Source organism: Falco punctatus (genome assembly GCF_963210335.1).
Source record: "Falco punctatus genome assembly, chromosome: 10".
Taxonomy (NCBI): Eukaryota; Metazoa; Chordata; class Aves; order Falconiformes; family Falconidae; genus Falco; species Falco punctatus.
In genome coordinates, this window is record NC_137590.1 from 30,299,831 (window position 1) to 30,311,709 (window position 11,879).

The window sequence follows — 11,879 nt, forward strand, 5'->3', positions numbered from 1 at the left end:
CCTCTCATGCCTGACTTACAGTAAACAGCACGTAGGTGCGTTCCTGTTATGCAAATTATTTAAGTATGTTTCCAAAGTTATCTGAGGACCTGAAAAATTAGATGCAATGAAGGACTGAGATGCCTAAGCTGCATAATGATTCTGAGAAATCTGCTTAGAGCTCTTGCTTTAACAAAGCGGCCTCTCACTCTCCCATCTTAAATTTTCTCAGCTATCTGGAGTTGCATCTTTTTGTGCACCTCAAACTGCCCAGCAATGCCAAGGGAGGGAGGTCTGAGCTGAGTTACAGCCAAACCAGACAGCTTCCTGACAGAAAGCAGTAAAAATCATGGCTTGCTCTTAGTAACTGGCAGAGATAAAACCTTTTGTGTGGTGGCCTAGCGATCAGACTACTTCCTGAAGATGCAGGAGACCTGGGCTTGATGCACAGCATAAACTTGCCTAGAGGCAAAGGCTTGCGCTGGGGGACAGCACGGCATTGCTTTTTCTTCCCTTGACTGAAGCGATGACATTTGGGTTGGATGGCTCGCGAGAGGGTCACTTTTTGTGATTCTGCAGAGCAGGCATTTGACAGGAACGATAAGGGCCAAGATACATACTACACAAGTGCATTTAATACACATATGCCTTCACTCTGCACCAAATACGGAACCTGAAACCCCTTCAACACCTTTGCTACCAGCAAAAGAACGCATTCTGCTGTCATAGCTCAGGAGAATAAGTAGCAGTTGCACTCTGTGATATTTTTCTAATACACAAGTTCCCTTTTGTTTATGTTGCCTAATTACTTGTGGGTTTGTCACTGTCTGTGTAAATTTAGTTACCTCATGTTTAGTTACCCATCTTAGTTACCTCATGTTTAGATTTTCCATTTCTTTGGATCGGTCTCCTTTTTTAATTGATGGTGGCACTCAAGATTTCTCTGATCTAAATCAAAAGCGTTGTTTCTAGCTTTCTTCTGTATAGAAAAATCAAGAAACCAGGCAAGACAGTTGCTCCTTTTTGCTTTGTGTAGTTACAATTGGTTTCGGATTTAAACTCTAAGACCTTTATGTATCAGTGCTTTTCTCTGGCTCTGTCAACTGTCCCCATGGTATCAGAAGCATTTTTAGTATTTCCAGACATCCTGTTCTTCTATTTTACTTTGTATCATACCTAGTTTGAAGGTTCTTCTGTTTACTGTATAACGTTTTAAACGTTTTAATTGTTTCAGTGGAATGCTTATTGGATTCTGAATGTCTGATAATGAATCAAGAATTTAACAGAACTGTTTCCTGCTCTCAGTTTACTGCTGTTAACTGAAATCTTTTTTTCCCCCTCAGTACTGAGGTTTTGTCTCCTAAAATCTAAGTCTAAAATACTCCAGACTAAGGCTTCGAACAGCTCTTGAAAATGATCACTTCAGCCTTGTGGTTTTAAAGTGCTGTATGTGCCGTTGAGATTAACAGAATAAAGGTGCTCATCAGGCTTGAAATTCTGTATGTTAGATGTGTTCATGGACAAAATACTTTATTGTATTTCCATAAGAAGTTGGGTATCTCTGCATTTTTGCCTTGAACCCTGCTACAGTTTGCTTCCTTAAAACTGAGCAGAAAAAAAGTTGAAATGGAAACAAAAGAAATGGGAACAACATAGTCTGTCAGTTAGTACACCTCCCCTCCTTTCACCCGCAGTTGGCACCAGGTGCTAGTGAATTAAACCCAACAGGTGTTCAAATGAGCCAGCACAGATAATTAACTTAAATGGTCCTATTTTCTTAAAAACTGTCAGGAAATAAACTCCCCCTTCTCTTTTATGTGGTATACAATTATCTGGCACTCTGCAAGGCCTAGATCTTTTAAAAACCCCTAAAATCAGCCTCTGATTTTTTGGGTGCAATTCACTGCAAGCTGCATATTTAACTACATAACTGTTCATGCCAAAGAGGTAGTTACAACACGTGTCATCGGTTATGCCCACAGCCGTCGTAACTGCAGGTGTAAATATGCATCTGCAACAGATGAGGTTGTTTTGCAAAATCGAGACTTACCTTTCTGATGGGGATGAGTGTTTATGCCTTGATCACTTGGTACGTATGTGTATGTAGGTAGCTACTTCAAAGGAAATACTTTCTAAATACCAGTCAAGTAAAGAAAAAAACCTAGGAGTTTGAAGTAAGAATTGCTAGTCTAATAAGATGGGGGTAAAGAGCTTTCAAACAAAAGAGTCTTGTCTGTTACCTCTTTCCTCTGTTGGATCCACTGTGTGACCTCAGAAAACACCATTATGATCATATTTTCTGTGTTGCAGTTTACCAGTCTATACAGTGCAGATAAAAAACTACCTAGTAACTATCTATCGTTAATTAATGTTAGAAAAAAGTATCTCTGCTGTTAGTGAAGTGCTCTAAGAGCATCAGGAGATTGGTAGCAATTATTAATGCAAAATATTATCCCTGACAAATAAGCAACAGGACAACTCTAGTTTTCAGAGTCGTGTATAAAATTTGCATACAGTACGCGCTTGCCTTTCTCGCCAAGCTTTCAGATACACAATTGTCAGCTTTACCAAATGGCCAAAGGAGTCAAATCAAAATTATTTCAAATCATTCGGTGTGAGCTGAGAAGACAGGAGCTTGAGCAGTTTAAGGAAAACTGTTCCTTCTGGACCCATAGATCGTTGCACTACCCATTCCAGATAGGCTGAGTAAAACAGGAGTGCTGGATAGGCATGTTTGTTTGCTCAGTAACGTAAAGAAATACTGATGGATACAGACACAGGGAGAAGCACAGGCAGTGGAAAATCTCAGAGCCATTCTCCAACTCTTTGGGGTTTCTTGTTGTTACTTTTGTAGAAAAAGCTAAAATTCCTTTGCAAATTTTTGAGATCCATAATTGAAGGAGTTCTGGAGGAAAAGGTCATCTGCTTCCTTCCTGACTGTGGTAAAAAGAACAGTAGTAGTAGTAGTACTCGCAGGTTTGTGCTTGCAAAAGAGATGACCGGCATTTGGAAAAACTTTTTTTCTCAATGTGACTGTGGATTGAACTGCTGGGCTTAAACCAAACAGGGCTATTACCTTGCTGTCATGTTTTTAGTAATAGGTCCTAGATTTGATGTCAAATGTTAATAAAATTTACTGTCATGTCTAGGGTGAAACTCATGTTGTCTGGAGACCACGCCTTGGAGTTAATGAGGGAATGGAAAAATAATCTAGACATTGGTGAGGAATGCAATACGTAACAAGAATCAAGTAACCCTGCTACTGCCTGCCAGCAGGCTGAAACCAGCGAAGCACAAGAAAGCTCTGCCAGTAACAATAACATAGAACCTGGTGCAGAAATTGAAAGAGAGAAAGGGGGCAACAAACCCTCCACAACAGCAGGCCAGGTAAGGTCTACTTTGTTGTAAAATGCAACAAGGTAAATGACAAGTAGAATGGAGAGTGATTTAGGAAATGTGCAGTGTGACCTACTGCAGGGAGAAATTGCAGATGTCTGCTCAAACATTTTAGTGTAAGAACAGAAATAAATACTAGGATATAAGGTGAACTCGCCATGCACAGTTGTCATGTAAGTACTGTGCACTGTAAGAAAACATTTTGACTGAGATACCAAGTCCATAACAGGTAATGTCTCCTGTTTGTTCTCTTCAGGTGTAGGGGCTATGTGTACACACGGGATGGGAGAGAGCAGGAGGAACGTGGCAGAAAACCATGGGATCTTAAGACAGCAATATTTAGGGGCACTGAAAAGGAATTCTTCACAAAACAGCTGATTTTTTGTATATGCGCACTCTAGCTAATCTAAGTAGCCATCTTGTGACACTGGCTCTGGGGGGAAGGAGGGGGGAGCGGGGGAGAAAAGGGGAAATAATTGTTCATAAACAACAAACATATAAACCCCCAATTAATAATGAAGTCCAAAGATTAACATGTTGGGTAGTCTTTTGATTTCTTTGGAGGATTGCCCAAGATACTGAATTTCCTTTCGTTGTGCCTCTCTTGATCCTTTTGTTTAATCAGGGAAAAACTCTAATGCAAACGCTGAGGACTCTGCCTCAGCCATGACCTCTGAGGCTCACAGATTTGTCAGTCACAAGGTACCTTGCTGTGCCACAGCCTGAAAGCGTTGTTACATCGGGTGGTTTCTGCTTTCAAAGAGGCTACTTAAGCAAAGAACGAGCTCTTGATAGGGAGTAATAATGCATATTTATTACAGCTGAATATTCTTGTGTGAATTAAAAGGGGTCTATACACAAAAAAAGGATTTAAATATACTTTATATGCCAGAATCAAAGTTCTAGAAGTTCTGCTTCATGCCACCCTAACTGGAGATGTGGAAACTGTCATCCTTACTTCCAGGCTCCATGGGCACAAACAACTTTGCTGAGCTTGCCTGGAAATGCTCTGGCCCAGCCCCTGTTGAAAAGCTAGGTCAGGGAGTGTTTCTGGAGTGTCATAGCTTAGGTTTTATATAAAACAATGAAAACTGCTCTTTCTCCGAAACGGGCCCTGAGGCAGCAGAAGTGGTGATGGTCATGCTGCTGCTCTTTTTTGCTGTAGCCTAGGCACGGAGTTTGAGCTGCAGGAGACTTCAGATTCCTTGTCTTTCTGAGCATGCTGCTTACAGACAGCTCCTTTCTCAGGCGGGACTTTTCTTTCATTTATCATCTTGTATCTCCTTTCACCTCATTCATCACTATCACTCAAAGAATACTAGCACTTCTTCCACAGACAGAGGACAAATGCTGTGGTTTGGATTCCATTGTATGGACCACGTACGCACAAATTATTTGTGGCAATGCCTGTGTTGGAATTTGCTTATATTTCCTTTCTCTTCCTCCTCCTTCTTTCCCACACAAGACAAAAGACAGACTTGGCATAAGTATTTTAAGTACCGATAGGGACAAAAACTCCTTCAATATTCCATACCCAATATGCAGCACTGCTGTATGGAGGTGACTGCTCCTGCTACTAAGCTGGTCGTTGATCACCATCCCTGGCGGACTTACATGGGATGCCTCCCCAGGGGACCTGTTTCCTTCCCATTCAACTGAACAGGAAGTCACAGCAAAATAGACAAAACCCTAGAAAGTGAGAAATGACTTACTGGGTGAGATCATCTAGCTCAGTACTCTCGCTGACAGTGACAGCAGGAAACGTTATCTCGGGAGAATATACAAGCCTGGCTGTTGTCTCCCATGTGGTACCAAGCCTGGACATTTCCTCCCACGTAGTGCCCTGGCATCCAGAATTGTCCTTACGGTTGTTAGAAGATACATCCCAACATAATCTTTTTAGTATTCATTATGGACCTGTTGTCAGTGAATATGTCTGATTCCTTTTTGAATACGCCGACACCATCTGCCTCTGCAGCTGCCCACGGCTGCGAGATGCAGGCATGCACTCTTTACCGAGTAAAGAAACAATGTTTTTTCTGTTTTAAACGGATCTCCTACTCTGTTCATCAAATAGCCCTTATTTCTGGAATTACAGCATGGGATGAACAGCTCACATTTATTATTAGGATCTCTGTCGTATCCCTCCTCAGTCACCTTCTCACCAAACTGAAGAGCCCCAGACTTTTTAATCTCTTCTCATGTACACTCTCATGCTCTATCACTTTGATTATTTTAATTGCCATTCTTTGTACCTTTTCTGATTCCTCTATGTCCTCCTTGAGATGTGGAGACCAGAACTGTACCTTGCTAAAGATGCAGAGGCACCAAGGTTTTATGTATTAGGAAGATGGGGTATATTGTGATATTCTCAATACCATCTCAGCAAGGCCAGATGTATTTGGCTTTCTGGATACCACTGCTTCTCCAGCCACTGCCACCAGGCAGCCCTCAGTGGTGGCTCCAAGTAGCTTCCCTCAATTGTGACTGTAACTGCCAGTTTTTAACCATCATGTAGACCTGCTCTGAATTATTTTCCCCAAGTGTGTCATTTTACACATGCAACACCCCCATCCCACCCACCCCCCCTTTCTTTTTTTTCTTATTTTCTGAAGCCTCTTTCTCTGTGTTCTGCAAGGGAAAAGAAATATGGCTTCACCCAGGGGTAAAAGTGTACACAGAACATTTCCAGTTTAGCTGCGTAAGAATTTTACTGCTGATAAACATACAGATGTTGTCACTTATCTGGACCACTCTTTTCCCCCAAATAGAGCCATGTTCAGGATCGTTTCACTGATGCCAGTTCTCTAGAGCCTTTTTAAGCCTCCAAAGCATATCAGCAGATTGCTTCAGCTCCTTCATTCTTTTTTCATGGACTGGCAAGAAAAAAAGTAGCACACCTGTCTTATCAAAGGTGACTCTTGGGAATGAGAATACAGCCCTCAAGACCTACAGTGTTGTGAGTACCTTTTTGAGCACCCTCGCTAACATTTTATTGAAAGTTTGTTTAAATTGAGAGATAAAGTAACATGTAATTAAAAACTGGCTGTTTCATGTTTCCCTGGTAAAATACTATTTTGCATCCAGATAGGAAACACAATGCAGAGGAACCAGTATTGCCCTTTGAGATGACCAGGGTTTAGATACTTGGTCATCCTGTGTATTTAGGAGTGTGATTTTAAGCTTTAAAAGTATTGGACTACTTCATCTGCTAGTACTGAATATTATTTGTGTTAGCAGGAGGGTTTAGAGAAGTATATCTTTGAAAGTCAAGAGATTCTCATTGTACTGAAGTAAAAAGGCTTAGCTTTTCAGTAGGTATAATTGTTGTTATTACTACTAAAATCACTGATTCTTAGCAATTAAAGACATGTACCAAGGAATAGCTGCTAGCTAACTTTGTCTTGTTTTTTGCAGAGATAAATCTTCGAGTAAAAGTTGGACTTTGTCTAGTGAAGACCATTGATACTATCTTGGCTGAATTTTAACCATGAAACACACCAAAGAGATACCAAAGAGCATCATTTTTATGAGAGATGAAGATACAATTCTTCATCTCTCATTTTTATAATATGAAGATACCATTTTAAACTGTGTTTGAATACTGTGATGAGTTAATATGTGTAATTTTGACTCAGAAACTAGTTAGTGAAGATTAAAGTCAAGAAAATAGTCATATACAGTTGTTAAAGCAAGAAAGTTCTGTCTCAGAAAGATTGGATTTAAAATGTACAGGTATGAAACTTGTCTCTGTGTACTGTAGGAGAGATAAAAAATTATCATTTCTGTATGATCTTATTATATATCACAATATATGTTATACAGTATGGTACAGTTACACTAGAATAGTATTTTGTAATTCTTCTCTGTTGCACCACTTTGCTCATATTGGTGTTCTTCCCACCTTTTTAGTGTGTTTATAAAGTTGTGGTCATTATTTTTATTTTTTAAAATGTAGTCCCCTGCAGGTAGGTCAGGATCTCCAGTATCAAATTCAAAGTGGAATCAGGATTGCCAGGAAAAAAAGGGAGAATTGGACAAGTCCTTGGTGCCTTCCACCAGTGAACCAGGAAATAAAAGCCTACTGACTTCTGCTGTTGCATTCAGAACCAAAAAGAAATCATAGGGCAACCATCAACTCCAAACAGCTTAAGAGTAAACAACTATTACTTGTGTCAGAATGAGCAGACCGTATAAAGATGGATAAATCTATCCTGAAGTGTTTGCCTCTAGTCTCCTGAACCCTTTAATCAGAAAGCTTTAGCTTTCCTTTAGCACTGAAGAAAATCTAACAGCAGTGTGAACTCCTAACCTCTAAGAGGACATCCACTGAGAGTATTTTTGTCAGAGTACAAATTATAGAATTGTCTAAAAATGTATGTGATTTACCTGTTCTATACTAATAAGCACCATGCCAGGTAGGCAGCTGGCTTTCACAAATCCATTTTGCTGTGTTTTACTTACATTTACTTTCTTTCCTTTTATCACAAATGTTTAGGGGCAAAAAAATGAGGCCAGAATCTGTAATAGGGATTCCCAAGCACTGGATGCTTTACACCCTGAGAATATTCTGAGAAATTGCTTATAAATTTGCCTGAGGCATTACAGCAGAAGTGCTCCAGTCTATGGAATTTGTTACTGCTATTTTAGGTTGCCGTCAATTGCTTATTTTTAAACAGAACTTATTTTAAGCTTGATGAATAGGAAATGTATTTTTAAGTACAATGGAATTGCTATGGTTCTCACTACTGAATTTCTGGTGTGTTGATTAAATTCTTTAAATAAAACAGGTGTTAGAGTAATGGCCTTTACAAGTTAATTAATCTTCATTTTCAAAAGGATGAGCTACCATTAAGCTTAGGTTTATTATACATATGTGTAAATTGCAATGTGATTTACTGTTCCAAAGACAAAGCCACTCTCTAAGGACAGGTCTTTCCCATAGACTGGCGTTGTGGTACATGGTGTGAGCAAGATATACACGCTCCTGGCTGGTTGAAAACATTTCCTTAAATATATGTACATTCTGTGTTATGGCTTATTCAAGAAATTATGCTGAGAATATCAGTCTGAGGAGACATCACCTACTTAAATATCTTCTGATCTCCACAATAATCTTAAAATTCCTCTTACAGCCATTACAACCTTGACTTCATTGAGGCTTGAATTATTCCTATTAGAGGGCCAAAATCTTTCTCTGTACATAGGTGAAAACTTGGAGAGATCTGATTTACAGTAAACGAAGTAAGAGCTTTTTGACCATATAATATTAGAAGGGTAATATATCACTCTCATTCTCAATGAAGAATATATAATCAGGCACCTTTTTGGGAGAATTAATCTTCTAGTTTCTGTTTTTCAAATCAAAGTCAAGTCTATTGAGGAGCTGAGCACAAAAGGTGTATTCCACCAAATGTGGTGACCGTAAGAAAGTCAGATTTCTATACTTTTGAGACAGACTTCAGCAAGATTTTCACTTTAAACAGGAAGTTGTCCTTTCTTTCTCTTTTTGTTGTGTGCTCACACAGTAGTGAAGTCTACTTCACATACAAGCCCTAATAGTCACACTGTTTTTATTTGATGTGGTTCAAATCTTTTACAAAGTCCAGACTGCTTTCTGCTTCTTGTGACACCAGAATGTTAGGTCAGACTGTGGCCTGAATAACTATCTCCTCGACTATTAACCGACACCGCTCATTCTTTTCATTTAGTGAGACAGTCGCTTGAAGGGCATGTCTGGACTTACTATTAAAACAGTGGCTGCATCATTAGCCAAGCTCATGGCAGTCCTACCCCATCACCACAGCTGCTCAGCAGTAAACTCCTCTCCCTGACAGGGCACGGTATTGAGGGTGCTGGTATTCTGTTACCAGGTGCACTTTTTTGTAACACAGATAAAACTTCCAGAAGCCCAGCAGACATGCTGCCGTTTTCTACCACCCCTACTCTTTTGAACCAAGGAAGCTCGAAAATGCACTGCTTCACATCAAAGGGTTATGTCATTTTTACAGCACTGGCAGAGCACAATAAGCATAATTTACCTTTAAAGAGTGAGCTATTTACTTGTCTTGGTTGCATTCCCCTATCCTGAGATATTAAATTATTTCCCAGCTGTCGATCTTTAGATATTTTGGTTAAAGCACACATTTTGTGGCTGGCTTCTCAACAGACTTGACTTTGATATCACCCGTTTGACTTTCCTTTACATTCCTGGATTTATTTTGTACATTGTTCTGTTTCGCCTACGTACGTTTCTGCTTCCACGACTCCTCATGCTTTTTGCCACAGACCACATGGATGCCCTGTGTTGCCCCGTGTGTCACATATGTCCAGTGTTGTCCCAATATATCAGTGGATTTTGATGATGTACAGTGGAGGGCTGTGGGGCTCACATGGAAGAGGGCAGCAGCCTGTCAGATCCATGGCTTGTAACCTGCCTCCTGCCCAACACGGAGTTTTATCAGAGAAAGAAGGGAGTGAGGAATTAGGAATGTGTCCTGAAGGTGGTGATGCCAGAATGTTTGTGGATAGGAGCGGTTGAGCTTGTGTTGGAATTGCAGAAGAGTAGAACATCATCTACCCAAAGGCTGGAGAAGAAGCTTTCATTATGTGTGTGACTCCTAGTGTTAAAACTCTTGTCAAACAAAACAGAGCTCTTACAATATGCTCCAAACGTTTTTCCTTTTTCTTCCTTATCCTCTTTTTTCTTTATGCCTTTTTTTCACTCCTTTTCAATACCTACATTTTCTCTGTTGATTTTTTTCATTTGTCAAAAGATTTCTTTTCTTCTTCCACAAATCTCTTTCTTGTCGTGCCTTTTGATGTGGCTTTTCTCCATGTTTCCCTTTCAACCCTCAGAGCTTACTTTAGTCTCTTCACTGTATTTGCTACATGGAGGAGCACTATTGAAAAATTAAAAGTAGATTGCGTGGGAATTTCTTATTTCTCCTTTTCCTCTAGAGACCTGTTTCTCTTCCCTCCTATTTCTATGAAGTTTACCATCCTCAAATGCTTCCTTCCTCTACTTCAAAATCATTTAACTCATCTTTCCCTCTATTGCTCTGTCCTTCCACTTCATCTTCCCCTTCACTTATGTTGCTTGATTATTTAACTTCTCAGGTGGAGTGAGAATTCATGGTAGCATTCACATTACCATGTTGTGGATAAATAATCTGATCTGTATCTCAGCCTTACTGACAAACACCAACTTTCCGATTGCATCTGTACTGGCTTTTTGTTCCATTTTTTCTTGTTACACACTCAGTAACATAGTTAGGTTGGCAGTATTAACTGCTACAGCCACGTTATAATGACAGTCTCGTCTAACCCGTTACAGATCAGGTCTGTATGACATTGTGATTTAAACAGCAGTTGCTGGCAGCCTATCTCTGCTTGTCCTCCTATTATTGCAACCACCAGTAGAGCTGTTCTACTGGGAAATTTCAAGTGTAGACAAAGCTTTAATCAACAGTAATCTGATCCTTTAAAAATGCAACACCAATTCATTTATTTCTCGTTTCACATATGAAATTTTAATAGGTACAATCACCCTTAAGGATGTTTCAAATATTAACATTATGCACAATTACAAAACAGAATCTTTTTTCTGTATGGAACTATCAGCATCTTTGAACCAAGTAAGTAGTTTTCTGTGCAGACATCAGGTTTACTATCAATCAGAAACTTATTAACAGCTGTGTTATCCCTAATTAAGTGCAAAGCAATGGCAGACTTTTTAATTAAGTCTTATTTTCCTAAGAGGAGACTGGTGGTTTTTTTTTTCCTTCTCTTCTCCACCTCCATTCTTATTTACTGTGCAAAGCCTGCTTTAAAAATAACTGGGACACAAGATGGGGCCATTGACAAGGGGCCAAGATACCAGGAAATACTTCCTTTACAGAATGGCTGTGTGATTATACTGGCCATATTTCCTTTGGCTTTGTAAAATAATCTGAAATTTTAAAATTTTCTTGTGGTGTTTTTCATTTGGATTTCTTTTTTAGTTCTGTTCTTGTCTGAAGGGTATTTCCTCTATTGTCAGTGTCAGCAAAAGTATTATTGCAATTAATTTTAGTGTATAAATTCATTTGAGAGAGAGGGGAGAGGCATGACATCATATGCACCAAAAAACGGTCCTTGTTGACTGAGTAGACCTCTGGGTGTGTACTACAGTGAAGAAAGTACTTAGTTGCTACGGGAAAGAACTGGCCTTGCAGGTAAATTGAAGTTTAAGTCTCTACGGGTGTTTTATTTTCTTAGTCCTTAGCAGTGCTGAGTGATATATACGTACTCGTGAAGGAGGAAGAGAAGTACCCTGAAAACTTTCTTAATCTGCACTTCCTACCTGGCAGTATTTAATCTGGAGATCTTCTGTAACCACAGTTGCTGGATCATTACTTTGCTCAGAGGGTAAGCAGTGTGTACATGTAGGAGGGCAGACTAATCTCATACTGCTCTTGACAGTATTTTCAAGTATGAATATTTTTATTTACAGGTATAGAAAT

At 39.6% G+C, this 11,879-nt stretch overlaps 1 protein-coding gene across 1 annotated transcript in view; it reads left to right on the top strand.

The window, feature by feature from the left end:
• The window catches only part of STK33 (serine/threonine kinase 33), a 29,944-nt gene extending 21,767 nt beyond the window's left edge, over window positions 1-8,177 (top strand). Inside the window, 5 exon segments of the mRNA XM_080405914.1 lie at window positions 3,129-3,143; window positions 3,146-3,154; window positions 3,156-3,199; window positions 4,001-4,077; window positions 7,334-8,177. Coding sequence (XP_080262040.1) covers window positions 3,129-3,143; window positions 3,146-3,154; window positions 3,156-3,199; window positions 4,001-4,077; window positions 7,334-7,501 — 313 coding nt within the window. The 3' untranslated portion in view covers window positions 7,502-8,177.
• The last annotated feature ends 3,702 nt before the right edge of the window (window positions 8,178-11,879 follow it).